This window comes from Danio aesculapii, chromosome 3 (genome assembly GCF_903798145.1).
Source record: "Danio aesculapii chromosome 3, fDanAes4.1, whole genome shotgun sequence".
Lineage (NCBI taxonomy): Eukaryota > Metazoa > Chordata > Actinopteri > Cypriniformes > Danionidae > Danio > Danio aesculapii.
In genome coordinates this window covers 20140859-20159881 of record NC_079437.1, presented here as the reverse complement: position 1 = coordinate 20159881, position 19023 = coordinate 20140859, and the positions used below count along the sequence as shown (strand labels likewise).

Here is a 19023-nt window from a genome sequence, read left to right as displayed (position 1 = left end):
TTAGTTTTTGCCTTTTGTTTCTGGAACTGCTCTTCACCAGAGTTAAACCCTGTTGTTGCGATCAACTTTGCGTCTCAAGTTCGCTGTCATACATGGCGAGCCACTAAGCAACTGGTAACAACGGAAAAGCCATCCACACTGAGGTAAGCAGTCAGCTGGTAGCGCAAAAAGAAACAAAAGCCATCAGCAGCGTCATATCGCCTCGTAATGTTTGTTTGAAAGATGAAATGCAGCCGTACTTGCATAAAGCTAAATAATTTGCTCTCTCCAGAAATGTATAAGGGGCTGCGTATTCCCAATGAGCCTGTGTTGCTCGTGTCCTTCTTGCAAATGAATTTAAACTATGTATCATGTTTTATGTGTGTATTACAGTATATTCTGGCCAGATCTTTACTTGTATTAAGTGCAGAGTGAGTGTTAATTTTGGACACTGCTGCCACACATAGATCAGTGTCAGTGTGTTTAAGCACTGAAATGCACTGTTTATTCAGTCCTCACAGTACGACTACTGCTACACTTCTTTCAAGTCTTTATACTTAGTAAGAATCCCAGCGGTTTTGGCAAACAAGGGCTCCTAACAGGCAGAACTTCCTGCTTGGCCGTTAACACATCATCTGCCTGTCTGAAAAAACAACAGGGTGGTCTAGAGACATTGGTGTCACCAGGACCACCTGTCAGGAAAAAAATTACACCTTTTTTTTGCCTGGGTGCAATTTGTATTTCCAGTAGAATCAGGTTTTTCTAATGAAAACCCAGTTGGGCTATCTAACACAAATTCAAGAGACAATAGCTGGGTTTTTCACACTCTATGTTAATGTCTCTATGTCTCTTTTTTTCTCTTTTTCTGGAAGTCTTGATAACACCATCATGGTTTTTTTCTTTCATTATTTCAGCAAACAGCATTGTAAAAAAAAAAAATTGTACTCTTCCATTTACTGCACTCTAAGTTAACCCAACTATGACGACTTTTGCTGCTAAGAAACCCAGAAATGTGAAAAGGGTCCATTCTAAAGCAACATAATAATTTAAATTTACATCAAGAAAGCAACACAGGCACAAAGATCTAATTTTCTGTTGATAATTTTGAATAAGAGAAACACTTTTCATTTTCACATTAAATCCATTTGTTCAGGCTTGAAGTTACAGTTAATGCAATGCCATTATAATTTATATATATATATATATATATATATATATATATATATATATATATATATATATATATATATATATATATATATATATATATATTCCACCTGTAGACTACTTCACATTATATCAGAATGAGTTTATAAAAAGCAACATACCCAATAATACATGGTATTTTTGCAACAATGCATTTTTTTAACTTCTTTTATGGAAAATTTTGATTAAAAATACATTATAATGGCTCATACTGATAATTGCAGTACTGCTTATTAAACCACATACATCAGCACAATGTAAAGAAGGCATTTCCGCAGGGTAGAAATGTTTGTTGCTATTGGAAATGTTTATTGTCCAGAAGTGGGACTTTGCAGACTGCTGGCAAATGTCCCATAGTACTTCATTCAGAGAGCTGTAGTCTCATCAGCAAACACACTCATCCTGCAGGGAAATACTGCTCCCGACTGCCACTGAAGAGATTTCACTGCCTAACACAAATGATGAAGTGCTGTTTGCTTTTAAAGAAACTCTACAGGGCTACAGATGGAAAGAGGGGGGAAAGTGTAGGCTTTGTTTTCACATTCACCTCCAAATAGATACGCTTGCCAAGTTTTACTTTTCAATAAGCATTTTTTTTCCTGTGAACTGATTTTTCCACTGAGGCTGAGTACGCAAAAATGTTTCCTGGATTATTTGCGCCTTGGATATCGGCTCAAAACAATAGGCAGGAAGTGGAACTGTGTAGAGGGAAATCCTGGTGGTTGAGCGAGTGAAGATTCTTTCAATTCTGTTTGTAAAAGCCTCGTGAGACTTTTTTTAATGTTTCTCTGAGGGATTGTGTAGGTGTGTTATAATAATTAATTTTATTGTGTTATAAATTTTACATTTCATTCCTTCATTTTCCTTCGGCTTAGTCCCTTTATTCTTCAAAGATCAGTAATAAATATATTGTAATAGTGTTAAAAGATGTGTAATCTAGAAAATGTATATTTTCAGTTACTTACAGTTTAATAAATTATAAATATACATTTGAAATTTTTTTTACAAATATTTCCTAAGTGTTGTTTAATGGAGAGAAGATTTATAATAAGAATAGTTTAATAACTATTTCTAATTACTAAATTATTTTGTCTTTGCCATGATGACAGTGCATAATATTTTACTAGCTATTTTTGCAGGACACTGGTTATTTAGATTAAAGTGCAATTTGAAGAAATAAGAAGGCTTAACTAGGTTAATTGGGCTAACTAGACAAGTTAAGTTAATTAGGCACATTGTTGGTCAACATTGGTTTGTTCTTTAACCAGTCAAAATGAAAATTCTTAAGGCAGCTAATAGTCTAATATTGACCATAAATTATATGTATTTTTTTATTTAAAACGTTTTTTCCAACCAAACAAAAAAGACTTCCTCAAGAAGATAAAATATAAATATTTCAATAAATAAAGTATATATAAATAATATATATATATATAAATATATTGCACTGTCAAACATCACTTAGCTGTTTTTTTGTTTTTTTTTTGGTTTGGTTTTATTAGTTTTTTTTTCTAATAGAAACCTTAATAAAGGCTTTTTAATTAAGTCACCTACTTTTCGAGTGCATTTGACTTAAGATTTTTTTTTTTTGTATCTCTTAGGAAATATTTAAAAAGAAAAATTCACAGTAGTTACTGTAATTTAATGTTCCTGTGATGGCAATGCTGAATTTTCATCCTTCAGTCTTCAGAATGCATTGTAATAAGCAGATTTGGTGCTAAATTACCCATTCTGGAAAGGATTCTGTAATTCTGCCCTCAGGATTCTGTAATGGACAGAGTTTTAAATATACATTTTGTGGTTATTACAGGAGTATATGTGGTATTTTGGGCGATGCGGTGGCGCAGTGGGTAGTGCTTACGTCTCACAGCAAGAGTCTAGGCTGGGTCAGTTGACATTTCTGTGTGGAGTTTGCATGTTCTCCCCGCGTCCGTGTGGGTTTCCTCCGGGTGCGCCGGTTTCCCCCACAAGTCCAAAGACATGTGGTACAGGTGACTTGGGTAAGCTAAATTGTCTGTAGTGTATGTGTGTAAAGTGTATGGATGTTTCCCAGTGATGGGTTGCAGCTGGAAGGGCATCCGCTGCGTGAAACATATGCTGGATGGGTTGGCGGTTCATTCCGCTGTGGCGACCCAGGATTAATAAAGGGATTAAGCCGAAAAGAAAATGAAAGAATGTGGTATTATGAAATCAAGATCGCTAAACATTTCTGTGAAGGAATATGACCTTTTCTGTTTGCACATGTTGATTCTTCTCTGGAATGATTCATACGGGTTGTTTTGTATTATCACCGTTGTACGATTAGATCTACAGTGCATGACTGATTCAGAAGAGCTCATTTTCTGAACCGAACTTGTGTCCCCTCGCCAGGAAATGCAAGAACCCTTTTTTTTCCCACAGTTAGCCAGCTGACATCTCCTAGTATCCATGGTAACATGCATCAATTGACCCATTTAGAATCAAAAGCATGAGAGGTTGTGAAGGACGCTGCAGCCTTCAAGCCTGAATGGGACGCAAAGCAGTTTTTTTCATGAACAGTGTGGTTCTGCTTTGAGATGGAAGATGGAAAACATGACAGAAATGGCACTCAAACTTAAAGTGCCTCATTATGCAATTTTTTTTTTTTTGATATTAGTAGTGTGCAATGTAGCTGTTTGTTAATGCAAAACTTCAGCTAACAAAGTGCCCTGTATCATATATGTGTGACCCTGGATCATATAAATCTGACCCTGACCATTATACTCATAAAAGGAGTATAATATTGCACGGCTATATTTTTGGAAGAGTTAAAAATACATTATTGAAAATCATTTGAATATTAGGTAAAGATATTTTCCACAGAGATATTTTGTTCCATAAAACTGTCAAAACTTAATTTTTGATTAGTAATTTGCATAGCTAAGAATGGAATTCATACGACAACTTAAAACTTTTTTGAAGATTTTCTGAACATTTAGACCTTTTTTGAACCCTCAGATTCCAGATTTTCAAATAGTTGTATTTTGGCCAAATATGAAGTGTCTGAAATGAGTTGTCAGTGATGTCCAATTCCTGAATTAGTTTTTGGTTCAAGATGTAAACATGTCTAGAAGACAATGTTTTCTGTGCCGTGAAGGCAAATGTACTTTACATCACTTAGGAAAAATAGGCCTTCATATGGGAAAACTAATGTCATCATTACTGGTCATTTCACTGTTTATCCAATGGTAGATCTGCAATAATGTCCCACTATCCCTTGGTAAAATAAAGAGAAGTCTGGGTGGTTTGAGAGAGTCACCAAAGTGTTGAAAATCCAGCCTGATCTCATGAAGAAATGTAACTGTTTTACATATTGTCAGAAAAGTGGCTAATTTGTAAAAGTTCTTAAGATTTCCTTCCTATGAGCACATAAGATTTTTTAAAGAAGTCGTGATACCAAACCCCACCCCTTAACCTACCCCTCATTGATACTTAAACTTATGAAAGTGATTGTACAAATTAATACGAAATCAAAAGTTACACATTGAGGTTAGATTGTGTTGGATATTCATATATGTCAATGATTGTTTGGTGTTCAGTTGTTAGCAATTGACCAATCACAGCAGACTGGGCCATCTGACCAATTAGAGTAAAGTCAGAAAGAACAAAGTTTCGAGAGGAGTTTATATCACTCAGCAAACCACTGTGGACACTTAGAGAAAAGAGCTGATGTTGCAATTCATATACTATCTGTCTGTGCCAGAAAAAAAACATTACAAACATTCTGTTATTAGATGCATCAAAGAACTCAAGAATTTCCATAGACTCCAAGTCAATGAAGCCATTGTAGTATAATATTTCTTATCAGTAATGCTAAGCATTGCTAAGCACTTCATTTATATCTTTAAAGGCAGTTTTCTCAGTATTTCGTTTTTTTTAAAGCCTCAGACACTAGATTTGGATCAGACCTTACGTGAATGGAAAGCTTATTAGGTTTCATATTATGTAAAGTTTCAAAAGATTAACACTTGACTGTTTTGAAAGTTTGAACTACACTTTTAACTATCTGGTTACTAATAGTTATTTTTGACATTTTGGATGCCTGGGATTTGCTTCTTTTGTTGTTTCTGGAGTGTCAGAAAAGCATGTAATAGCTCCACCCTTTTCTTTAAGGCAGCAGCTCATTTGCATTTAAAAGGACATGCTTGAAAATGGCATGTTTTTGCTCACACAAAAACGGGGCAAATTTGACAAGCTATAATAAATTATCTGTGATGTATTTTGAGCCATTTTCAAGGTAAGGCACTGAAATCAATTTTCTGTATTAGCGTTTCAGAGTTCCATTGTCATTAAAAACGTGATTGAAGGCTGAAATGTAAATGCATGTTTTTACATTTCATTTATAAAACAATATAATTATATATACTGTACATATACAAAACACACACAGATGTAGATGTATTCCTTTAATTTAAAGTGTGTTCTGCACTCTATAGAGAATACAGACCTGAAGCTTGACTCAAATCACAGTAAAATCCCAATTAGATATTTTCATCAAATCGCACAACCATTTTGGCTTTTATGAAGCTTAAAAAATGACTTCTATTGTCACAAAATAGCATAAAACTGTAAATTGTAGTAGTTGTTCATTCATTTTCAGATATAAAACTTTATGTAATAAGTATGTGTGACATTTTCAAATAATTTTAACAAAAGCATCATAATATTGATAACCTATGGTCACTATAAGCATGATTAGAAATGTTCCTATCATTAAATCTCCACTTCTAATTCTATAAATTTAATATAGAAACTCCATTAAAATAGTTCTGTATATCCCTGACCTGTTTGCATGTCTCTGTCTGTGCCCTTGTGAATGTTCTGTGGGGATGAACCAGGTCAGTTTCGAACAGAAAGCACATGTGCAGGAATTCCAGCAGACTTTGCTGCATTTGCCCAGCGTCAATCGAAAGTAGTGGCAGACATTCTGGCTCACTGAAAGAGGCTCAGTGGAACTCCATGCTTTCGACCCTTCAATGTAAACAAACCAGAGTGCTTAGCTTGATGGATCAGGGCAGCCACTTCTAAACATAGTCATCTTATTTGTTGAATGTAGGGCACTGTGTCTAGGTGTCTTACACAAACTGTCAGCAAATGAGAGTTGACTGAATTTCAGTTCCATGCAAAAAATGTAGTCTTGTGTTGTCCTGTGTATCCTGGCATTTACTGTTACTTGATGTTGAGGGACTGGCAGCTTTATAATACAGGAATCCAAAACAATAGATTGAAATGTGTATAAAAATACATAATTACTAATATTGGCCAATTAATATTTTTTTTAATGCTACCAAACAAATAAATGTTTTAATGTTGGACTGTAACCAATGTAGTGCTGATGAAACATACCCAAATCTACACGGTTATTTTAGTATAATTAATACACTTAAACACATATATATATATATATATATATATATATATATATATATATATATATATATATATATATATATATATATATATATATATATATATATATATATATATATATATATATATATATATATTTCATTGTAGTCAATGTGTTTTTTTTTGTAGTGTGTTATTGTGTTTTATATATCTATCTCTATTTAGTTTTAGTTGATGAAAGATATGTGAAATAAAAAATTATGAATTGAATTATTTCATTCAAGTAATGACAATATAGATTTCTATTTGTGTAGTTTCTTTAATGTTTTAGTGTTTCTTTAATGAGTAGATTTAAATGATTTAATATGACAATTGACTAATATTTGAAGACTACACTGTATTATCATTAATACACTGTAAAAAAATTATATGACTAAAAGTCATTAAACAGCCAAAAACATAAGTGTGCGCACATCTAGAAATTCCCAAAGACAGGTGCTCGATCAAACCAAACAAAGTAGAAAAAGTAAAAAGAAAATGAGCACACTGCCACTTCAGCTTTCAAAAAAGGATTTTTCACCTGATGAAGACCATGTAGGTCAAAACGTTATAATAAATCTTTTTGGAGAGCTAAAGTGGCAGTGTGTTGATTTTCTCTTTACTTTTTCTACTATGACAAAAAGTCATAACAAATGTTTTTATGTGACTTTAACTTAATTTAAGATGTTAATCAGGTTTCAAATAAAGTGTTTTAGCTATAAGAGTTTAACAAAATAATATTAGTCAGTTTCAGACTGATTTAAGTTGAGATGACTACAAAAGTTCAGTTGATTCAACTAAAAAAAATTTAAGGCAGGAAGATATTTTACAGTGTATCATTCCAGCTGCAATATATTTTGCTATTGGCGTAATATCCATATCTCAGCAGGGTCCATCATATTTTTGGGTCCCCTAGAAACACTTCCATTGTGTTACGTAGATATTTGCAAGTGTTGTGACCAATTTGCAGCGCGTTTCTTCAGGTGTTTGTGTTGTGATCAATTTGCTTTATGTGCTGGTGTTTTTTGTAATTGCATGTGCTTTCTTAAATTGCAGCCCGTTAAGCTTTTTCGACCACTGTATGAATCTAATGTTTCTTGTTTCAAATTTGCCTGACGAGATTTTTTTTTTTTTTTTTGTATATAAACAATTTTTATTGTTCATGACCATTTTTGTCAGTGACTTCTGCAGTATTTTCATTAATATGTGAAATAGTTATTGAAATGGTCACTTCTTGTCTAAAGTGTTTTAGCTATAAAGTTTAACGTAATGTTAGTTTCAGACTGATTTAAGTTGAGATGACTAAAAAAGTTCAATTGATTCAACAAAAAAATTTAAGGCAGGAAGAGTCTTTTTTACAAGTGAATCTAATGTTTCTTGTTTTAAATTTGCCTGATGACTTTTTTTTAGTAGTATGCAAATTACTTTTATTGTGCCTTCTGTATTATTTTCATGCAGTTGTCAGAATTATTAACCCCTTTGAATAGTTTTTTTTCTTTTTAAATATTTCCCAAATTATGATTAACAGAGCAAGAAATTTTTCACAGTATCTCTGATAATATTTTTTCTTCTGGAGAAAGTCTTATTTGTTTTATTTCGGCTAGAATAAAAGCAGTTTTTAATAAAAAATAAAATAAAAAAACATTTTAAGGTCAATATTATTAGCACCTTTAAGCTATATATTTTTTCGATAGTTTAAAGAACAAACCATCATTGTACAATAACTTGCCTAATTACCCTAACCTGGCTAGTTAACCTAATTAATCTAGTTAAGCCTTTTAATGTCGCTTTAAGCTGTATAAAAGTGTCTTGAAAAATATCTAGTCAAATATCGTTTACTGTCATCATGGCAAAGATAAAATAAATCAGTTATTAGAAATGAGTTGTTAAAACTATTATGTTTAGAAATGTGTTGAAAAAAATCTTCTCTCCGTTAAACAGAAATTGGGAAAAAAAATAAACAGGCTTGCTAATAAATCAGGGGGGCTAATAATTCTGACTTCCTCAAAAACGCTACTTCTTGTCTTCACAGAGGTGCTGATTAAAGTCCAGGTCTTCGACAACAGCGACTTGTCACCTCTTAGGGAATCCACAGTCCAAGTGTGTGGAAACCAAACCATCTTAGCATCCAACCTTGCGGGAGGAGATGGGATTGTCACACTTACATTCTTGTACCGGCCAGGAACATGGGTCATCGTCACTGCATCAAAGCATGGATTTGTCACGAACTCCGCACCATGGCATGCCAGCCGTGTCCCATGTAAGTGCTTCCTGAGCATTTTTGACATAGTGTCAGGGGAAGTCTGCAGATTATTATTAGAGACACGAGTATTTGTTTTCATTCTGAAATTCACATGCATTAACCGGACTTCCTGTCAGATCTGCTAGAGCACGACCAGTTGGTGTTTATGGGCTTCGCTGGAATCATGTTAATCCCCTATTAAACATAAGATGTATAGCTTAAGCATTTGCAGATTATAAGGGTCCCTGCTTTTAATCATGATGCCCCAAATTTGATCATGTATTTATTTTTACTTGTTTACTAGAGTGATCATGTGCAAATATTAGAAAAAAGATCTAGTTAATATAGTCATGTTTTAGTTTAAGTTAATTATAACACTTTTTTTAATCTATGTGCATGGTAAAATCTTGTCAGGGTTTCAGGAAAGGAAGGACGAGGACTCAAATGCAGGAACTCAAATGGGTTTACTAATAATAAAAGTTAAATAAAATTGAACAAAAACAACCCAGAGAGGGAAAAACATAACTAACACAAGCTTGACTGGGCTGGCAAGGAAAAGTAGGGCTGGACAGGACTGGACATGACATGACTAGACACTGGAAAGGAAGACGATGAACTGGCACAGGACATCAGACAAGAGGGAGCTATAAGCAGAAAGAATTAACAAACAAACAGGTAAACTGAATAAACTAATAATGGGTTAATGCTGGATGTATACTTTCGCCTGGTGCCGCATCGCGCACCTTCGCTGACTGTGCATGCACCTTGTGAAACGGACGATGTTTTTATACTTGCCGTGTTCACCGTTGTGATATTCTTTAAAACGACAGAGGGCGGTCATAAGAAACTGACTGTAAAGTCAGATGGACAAACAGAGAAATAGGAAGTTTCTGGAACTACGTCATATCATAAATATCATTCAAGACTTTTTGGACTAATTATTTTTATGGTTTTATAAACTATTTTAATGATTATAAGGATTTTTGTAACCAGTCAAAAAAAAATGTATCAAATGTTTATGCATCACTTGCTTTTGATGTAAATCTTGGACAGTTTTACCTATTAAAATATTAATGAGTGGAGAACATGGGTTGCTCTACAAATATTTATTTTATTATGGCAAGAATAAAAGCAAAAAATGTACACTTAACAAAAAAATACAGATTTTTTATTTAGATTTAGCCCGCTCCACAATTCACACATTACTGTCTGGCTAGTTTGTGTCCTCTACTTATATGTTAAAAAGGCAATAATGGTTCAACATTCTTGACCATTATCACCAGTAAAGCCTAGAAAAGCAGGCCATTAGTATATTGTAAACCGGTAGGTTCAAATATTCCTTTTTAGTTATCAAAAAGAAATTACTTGTTCCTTAATTTTAGTTTTGTAACTATTAAATTGTTTTAAATTCAAAATTGTAACATATACATCAGTGTTAAACCTGTGACTGGTGGAAAAACATATTTCTGTAATGTGTACCTGGGTCTCTACATTTGCCATGGCCTCTTTTGGCTTTAATAAACTTATCCCTCATGTTTTTTCAAACTTTTAACAAAAACTTTCCTCCTTTCCCACAGCTGTTGCAGTTATAGCCAAGAATTATTGATCATCTGGTTATCTCTATGATCACAGATCATAAAGGTGTCTGTACAGACTAATTTCTGTTTCAGACAAAATCTATTTAAAGTGGTTCATATTCAACTCAAATAAAATGCGGCGCCGTGCGCACTGTTTGCTTGAGTCTCAAAAAATTTAATGCGCTCCGCCGGCCGAAATCATGTCGCATGCACCCAAAGCGAACCTCCGCAAACACTACGATGACGTCACATTCGCCGCGTGCACTTAAGCAATCTAGTGAACACGTCGAGTATAAACCAGGCTTAACAAGGAGAGTGGGACTAGACAATAGACTGCAGAGCACATGACAAATACAATAAAGGCCATGTGCTCATGAGAAAACAGGACTAGAACACACAGCCAATGAGAGAAATCATTAATCGCACGTTCACATGACTCTAAAGCACGCGGCCACAATGTAAACACCAGGCTATGTGCTTAAACAACACCAATACAAACAGAATGCAGGACATGAGTACACGATAAATAAAAACACTTCCTCACACATACAATGTGCACGTTCCATCCCAGCGCCAACCAAAACCAACAAGACTGAGACACTGTGAATGAAACAGCACGCTGCAGACAGAACAAACACAAACACCAGGACGAGAGCGCGCATCACATAAAAGTGTGCACGGCCCGAGTGCGGCCAAAACAGCTCTCATACAATGATATAATAGGCCCCGTTTACACTGTCAGGTCTTGATGCCCAATTCCGATTTGTTGCCTATATCTGATTTTTTTTGCCTGTCCGTTTACACATTCTTTTAATTGTGACCCATATCCGATTCATGTGTTTACACTCGTCATACAATTTATGACGTCGCGCATGCGTCACGGCGGGTTCTAGCATCTGTGCCACACTTTTAGCTCTGTGAAATATGTGAAGTTCACCCAACTTTAAAATGACTTTAAGAAGGAAGAGGGAAAGGGTTGTCATTGCAGCTTGAGCCTATGGTTTATATATGGTGTCCTCCAACATTCAGAGGAACTTGTGCATATGAGAGAGATCTCAAGTCTGGTGGGAGCAAATTGTGGTGAATGACCACTTTCCTCCTCCGTGTTTCCTCTGTTGTTGTTGTTGTTTACCGCATCAGCGTCTCCACAATCACTCTTCGTTCTACGTCATTAAACCGCGGAGAAGTACCAGAAGTTTAATGACGTACAAAATGAAATGCCTCAATAAATCTGATCTGCCTGTTTACATGATCACATTGTACATTGTCACATATCAGATTTAAATCTGATTTATGAAGGAGGCCGGAAACGAACTTTGAGTATCTGAATTCATGCGTTTTTAAATTTTTTCGTGTTTACACGGTCATAGAACATATCCAATCTGTGTCACATATGAGAAAAAATCGAAATTGGGTCACATTTAACAGGCAGTATAAACGGGGCCTTAGACGGACAATGATGGAAAATGAGTGCTCCACTCGAGAAAACTCGAGCCAAGCACAACATGACAGGACTAGTGTCCGGACTCTACAAGAAGTACTGCAGTTTTTCATTTAAAATATATAAATTTGGATTTTGTATGCAAATCCAATTGGGTTGATTGGTGCAATGCATTGTGGTAGTTGTAGTCTAGGTGAATTGCAACGGTGCATGATAGAGTGCCATCTAGTGAAGCTTGTGGCACACCCACTGTCAACTTAGCTTAAAAGGGCATCTATTTTACCCCTTTTTCCAGATTTAAGATAAGTATTTTGTTTCTCCAGTGTGTGTCTGTAAAGTTTCAGCTCAAAACACCCATCAGATTATTTATTATACCTTTCAGAATATTGGAAATTTCTGCTCCGTACACTATATAGCTGTTTTTGTTGCCTGTGCCTTTAATGCTAGTTCTCCCCGACAACCGTTCCCACATGTCTGTCAGAGTGTGCCTCAATCTCCGCCTCGGCTGCATCAGATAAACAGCACAGTGACAGACATGAAGGAAGCAGATCTCACGTAACGTTTGTGAGAAATACTACAGTAAGAACTTTGCCAATGATTATTTGATGTATTTGTTGTAGTCTTTCTGCAACGATGAGTCACACACAATGTCGTTACAAAGTTCACATATACACACACACAGAGCGCATGCGTGTTTAACTTTGCACTGTTTTTCCATGGCAAATGTGACAGGATACATGTTAATATCCACAGCTGTATGGATATCCGTTATGTTAATGTATAAAATAAACCTGATTTAACGTCCACAAACCGGGATTTAAGCAGTACTGATATGCGGCTGTGGTGATAAATATGGTAAAACCGCTGTAATTCATTACAAACATTTTTAAAACGTTTTAAACTTGTAAAACTCATTCTTGATCACATTTGATGATGATTGATGATCACAGAGAGCTGAACAGATCTTTTTATCCCAGTTGCTTTGCACATGTCCTGCCTTGTAGATATTATTATACGCATTACTATGGAGACATGTTAATACGCGGCTGTCAATCAATTCGATGGGCTGGGATACCGCACTCCAACGTCACGTTGCAGTGGGCCTCAAAATGGGAGGGATTTGGATCTTATTTTAACATCAGGAAATAAAAAAGAGACTTATTGTCTTTATGTAACCCCAGTATGACTGTGGACACACTATACCTACACACAGTTCTGTCCAAACAACTTACACAAGATGATTTTCATTATAGGTGACCTTTAAAACATGTTTAAAGGATTAGTTCACCCAAAAATAAAACATCTCTTATTAATTACTCACCCTCATGTTGTTCTTATCCCCTGAGAACTTTTTCAGGACACAAATTATGATGTTTTACAGTAGATGAGCTCTCTCATCATCCATAGACAGGAACAGTCCCAAGATGTTCTAAGAAACCAAAATGAACCAAAATGATTGTCAAAACACTCTATGTGACTTCAGTGGATCGACTGTAATCATACAAAGCTCCTAAAACACTTTTGTGCAGCAAAAACTGCAAAAAAACAGCAACGTTTGACAATGTATTCCACTTCAGATTTGGTTGCGCATTTAATACAGGCATTATGATGCTTGTGTGATTTGCTGCTAGTACTTCATATTGCCTGTAGTAAACACACACTGACCTGACATGGAAGAAAAGACATTAAGTCATTATTACAGTGTTTTGGCACACAAAAGTCTTCTTGGAGATTACTATGATTAGATTTGAACCCCTGAAATCACACTGAATGTTTTGACAATGTTTTTGGTTCCTTTTCTGAGGGTCTCTGGACAATTGATGTTTATGAAGACACATATCATTCAAAACATATTAAAATGTGTTCTGAAGATGAATAAAAGTCTCAGAGAACTGGAATGACATGAGGGTTAGTAATTTTTAACAGGATTTTTGGGTGTTTGGGTGAACTAACCCTATAAGGTAAGCATATTATTAGCTTATTACCTATTACATTGTTGTTTCTAATGCAACTGTCAGCATGGTTACATTTCTTTTGCTAATGGCCTCAGTGAACTTTCCGAAACTGATGAGTGATTTGCGATCTGTTGGCTACATCCTATTATTTAGATGAACCATCCAGATCTGTAATCCAGATGGAGCGTTGCACACAAGTGGACAGGAATGTTAAACAACACTCATTGGGGTGTGGAGTGTGCCGTCCTGCGTTGTGATACCTAGCAGCTGCTCAGAGTCGAGCCGCAGACGGTCATGTCCTCCTTTGACTCTCTTGCACCACGATTGGTTTAATTCTGTTTGCACAACAGCGTGTCCTCCATCGCCCCTCTCTCCACCCAAACCCCACCCAGTTATGCGGTCAGACCTCTGGGGAGGAGAGGCAGTGAAATCGTGTATTTCATCATAAAGCTGTCTGTAAGAGCAGCTGGAAGCCACTTAACCAGCGGGGTTACAGAGATGGAGGAAGCCAGCAAATGCGGCTCCATGTCGTGCCCGAGCAGCCGAGCTGGTGAAGGAAGGCATCTGTAGTATGACATTAGCCTCTTGGGGGGGACATTACACACATTCCCATTGAGTCACACCAAATTAGGAGATGCTGTCCGAAATGTGACCGCCAGAAAATTGTGGGGACATAAAGCCTCTGCTGTTAGATGTTCATTCATTCATTTTCTTTTCGGCTTAGTCCCTTTAATAATCTGGGATCGCCACAGCGAAATGAACCGCCAACTTATCCAGCATATATTTTATGCAGCGGATGCCCTTTCAGCTACAACCCATTACTGGGAAACATCCATACACACGTATTCACTCACATACAATTTAGCTTACCAATTCACCTATACCGCATGTCTGTGGACTTGTGGGGGAAACCAGAGCACCCGGAGGAAACCAACCAAAACACTGGGAGAACATGCAAACTCCACACAGAAATGCCAACTGACCCAGCTGAGGCTCGAACCAGCGACCTGCTTGCTGTGAGGCTCATGTTAGATGTTATACAATTTAAAGAAATCAATTAGAGAGTATAATACTATGGCAGAGGTTTAAGTGTTATTATTAAATATATATTCAGGATGATTTCATTGCCATGACCAACCAACCAATATTTGTTCATAGCTTTATGTGCTTTTAATTAACCCTTATATTTTTAAAAAGCAAAGATCCTCTTCCTATAAGTTCAAACTGAGTATCAGAATGAAGCTGGTGCCAGACAGGCTGGTCTGGGTATTTTAGAAACTGCTGATCTACTGTGATTTTCACACAGAAGGGTCTGAATAAGAGAAGACAACCGGTGACAGCCGTTCTTGGGGGAAAAATACCTTGTTGATGCCAGAGGTCAGAGAAGGATGGCTAGATTGGTTCAGGCTGATGGAGAGGCAACAGTAACTTGAATAGCCATTTGTTACTACCAAGATCCGCAGACGATCATCATCTATGCCAAGCAGATGAGCAGTAGAAGGATTGCAGGATGTTTAAATTCAACACAAATAACTTGTTTGCAACAGTTTTGCATGCAACACTTTTTTGTGTGTATATATTGTCTCATATATTATACAGGGAATGTGTCCCTTTTTGTATTTGCATTTGCATTTGCATGTGACTTGTCTATGATGCCAACAATGTCTGCAGTGGTACTAATGAATTCTTTTATATTGACTTGTGTTTTTATCTGTACAGTTGTTTAAATGAAAGGCAGATGGATTGCTTAACTAACAGAGATGCAGCTGTGCTAAAGTGATAGGATGCCAGTCATTAGAATGACACTGCATTAGTCTATACTTCAATACTCTAGTCAATCTCTATGGTAATGACACATTTTTTTCCCCTGTGATTATGTGACTCAACATTTTCTAGTCTCATCTGTTTGGTACCAAAGCTAGCAGCCCTCGTTTCTCCTCCTTTTCATCTCTTAGCCTTGCTGAAAAAAAGATTTCTAAAAAAAACTGTGGTGTCGTGGAGTTTTAACCGTCCCCCCAGCTCTTTAATAATCTGAGCTAGTCACGCAAACTCATGAGAGCGAGTGAGTCATTCTCACTGAGTGTTCAGGCAGTTGCTTGCGGCTCAGATTAAATCAGTTGAAGTTGATCTGTCCTCCATTGGCCTTCTCTCTTAGTACACTATAGTTTAACAGAATAATTCTATGTAACTTATTTTAAAGAATTTAATTTTTAGGGATAGATCACAGAGTAAGGTATTTAGATTACACTGAATGTTCAGGGCATAGCTCTCAAACTCGATTCCTGGAGGGCCACAGCTCTGGCTTGCGTTTCCGAAAACCATCGTTAGCCAACTAACACAAGGTCGCAAGTTGTGTTGTTACAAACATAGTTGTATTGTTGATTTGGTGTTTCCCAAATCCGTCGTTCCAACGAACATTCGCAAACTGCGTCACAAACTTCTATGATTGCAACAGTACCTCTGGAGCTGTAGTTAAAAACATGTTGTAGTACCAGTTATCCCCCCCTATGCTCTATTCATTTAGAACTAAGCATTAAAGTCTTCACTCTTAGGTGTAATTTGCTTTCAAAGTATTTTTACAGTTCAGTTTTAGCGATCTTCATGTTTACAGCTGCACTCCCTTCGCAGTGCACTGTAAAAACATTGATGCCATTTGGAACACAGTGGTGGCTCATGGAGAAAGCTATAGGTGACCTATTAAAACCTATTATTATTATTATTATTAATAACAGCGGAATTTATGTTACACCTTCAAAGCTTGTGAAAACTAAAAATATTGCATACTTTAATAGTTTTAATTTATAGTAGGTTATTTATGAAGTACTGTATGTACTGTACTGTACTGTACTGTTCTGTATGACATGGGCCTGTTGGTTAGAACATTTCAGCAGTGGTTTACATGTGTCAAATTGTAAAAGTAGACTTTTCCAAAAATAAAAAATAAACAATATCCTACTTAATAATAATAATAATAATAATAATAATAATAATAATAATAATAATCGTAAATGTAAATGTAAATGTAATCGGCATCATCATTAATATTGTTATTAAAGTATGATTTGTTTTCATTTCCTAATAATTAACCTCATTATTTGTTTATTTATATGGTTTATATATGAGATTAGAATACATGTTAGCTGTAAGTGATTTTATGTTTTAGATTAGAATATGTAATATTCTCAATAATATTTGTAAAGGAAACATTGGCCTTATATGTGCCATTTACAAATATTTCAATTAATATTGAAAACAAGTGCCTGTTTTTACCAAAACTAATATCGTTTTTCTTTTTAAATGCGTGTTTGTGTAAAACAATATAATTAGCACAAAAAAATGATGGGGTTCTTCTGTAAAGAAGTTGTTCCTCCACCCCGTTTAGAGCATCATTATGGGCGTTTTACGTTATAACTATAGTGGTTCAAACGATGGATCTGCGACAGAGAAACTACGGGTTTTGGGAAACCCTCTTCACTACATCGTTCTTTTCCCAGACAGTGCATCGTACTATTATAGTTCAGCCGCGAGTTACGTTGTTGTTTGGGAAACGCACCTCAACACACTTACCTGTAGGTTTTAAATAAGCCTGAAGGACTCAATTAGTTTGATCAGGTGTGTTTGATTAGGGTATTAGGGTTAAAGCTAAACTGTGTAGAGCTGCGGCCCTCCAAATCCAGGAACTGGATTTGACACCTGTGGTTTAGGGCATAGGTCTCAAACTCTATTCTTGGAGGGCCACAGCTCTGTATTTTGTTCCAACCCTGCTTCAACACGCCTACCTGTAAGTTTCAAATAATACTCATTCATTCCTTTTCTTTTTGGCTTAATCGCTTTATTAATCTGGGGTTGCCACAGCGGAATGAACCACCAACTTATCCAGCATATGTTTTACGCAGCGGATGCCCTTCCAGCTGCAACCCATCACTGGGAAACATCCATACACACTCGGAAACCGGAGCACCCGGAGGAAACCCACGCCAACAAGGGGAGAACACGCAAACTCCATACAAAAAAACACAGACTTACCCAGCCAGGGCTCGAACCAGCGACCTTCTTGCTGTGAGGCGATTGTGCTACCTACTGCGCCACCGTGAAGCCCCAAATACAACTTAAAAATGTTTATTTGAATACCTATTCTTTATTGGTTTTAAAGAAAATTAACTGTAATTAATGTAATTTAAAATTCTTATTTAGGTATGAATTTAAGTATGTGCTGTATGAGAAATGTATATTTTGAAATAGGCATGGGATGATAACCGTTTTTAAGGTATACCACGGTTTGGAAAAGTCAAGGTTTTAAAACCATCAAGATTTTCTGCAATACCGTTTCTAAAGTATGTGCACGATTTCTATTGATGTTTTTTTGTTTTGTTTTTTAGGACAACAGTACCTTCAGCAGAAAAGATATCTGAAGATGTCGTCTTAAATTGTAAAAAAAAAACTGTTTTTGAAACAGATGAAGACAGCAGAAGTCAATAATTAATTTAGCCTGACATGTTTACTGCTCAAATATATTTTAAGGAGTTGTTGAATAACTTTGATATTGTGTTCAAAAGGGTAAAAAGCATTTGTTTTTTACCCAGACATTTAAAAATAGAATATATTTTAGAGCAGTAATCATAATACCCGTTATACCGTGATATTTTTATCCAAGTTTATCATACCGTCAGAATCTTATACCGGCCCAAGCCTATTTTGAAATCTAAAATATGTCAAATGTTATTAAATTTATGTTGTTTTTTATCTTGGATAACATTTTGATATTGGTGATAGTGATGTTAAAGATTTTAAACACTTAACAGTACGAGCCCTTCTCTAGTACCACAGTGTAAATCCAGTAATGTACTATGTTTTACAGTGTTTTTAGCAAATGTTTAATGCGTCAGTGCAGTAGCCAATCATAGGCATCTAATTTAGTAAGGAGAATACATTTAGTATTCACTTTTTGAGTGATCAAAAGGGTGTATTTTTGTGCTGCTAAGTACATATTACTACATTTTAGCAGTGGCTGCTGTGTGAAATGTCTGTTTGCGATGGGATTATACCCATAGCATGAAATATGCCGATATGATGATCATTATAGTGTAGGTACTGTATATTGGTCTACCTGTAAGTTGGATGAATCTGGTTTTATCCAAGCAGTGGCCGTATAAATGTGTATTGTGTTGCCACAATACCTCATAATGTAACTAAGGTAACAAATGATGTAAAATGAAA

The 19023-nt window shown here is 35.8% G+C and overlaps 1 protein-coding gene across 1 annotated transcript in view; it reads left to right on the top strand.

Annotated features, from left to right (window-relative positions):
* The window catches only part of fam171a2a (family with sequence similarity 171 member A2a), a 59352-nt gene that overhangs the window by 16078 nt on the left and 24251 nt on the right, over positions 1-19023 (top strand). Inside the window, exon 2 of the mRNA XM_056453346.1 lies at positions 8624-8851. Coding sequence (XP_056309321.1) covers positions 8624-8851 — 228 coding nt within the window. The remainder of the gene's footprint in view (positions 1-8623; positions 8852-19023) is intronic.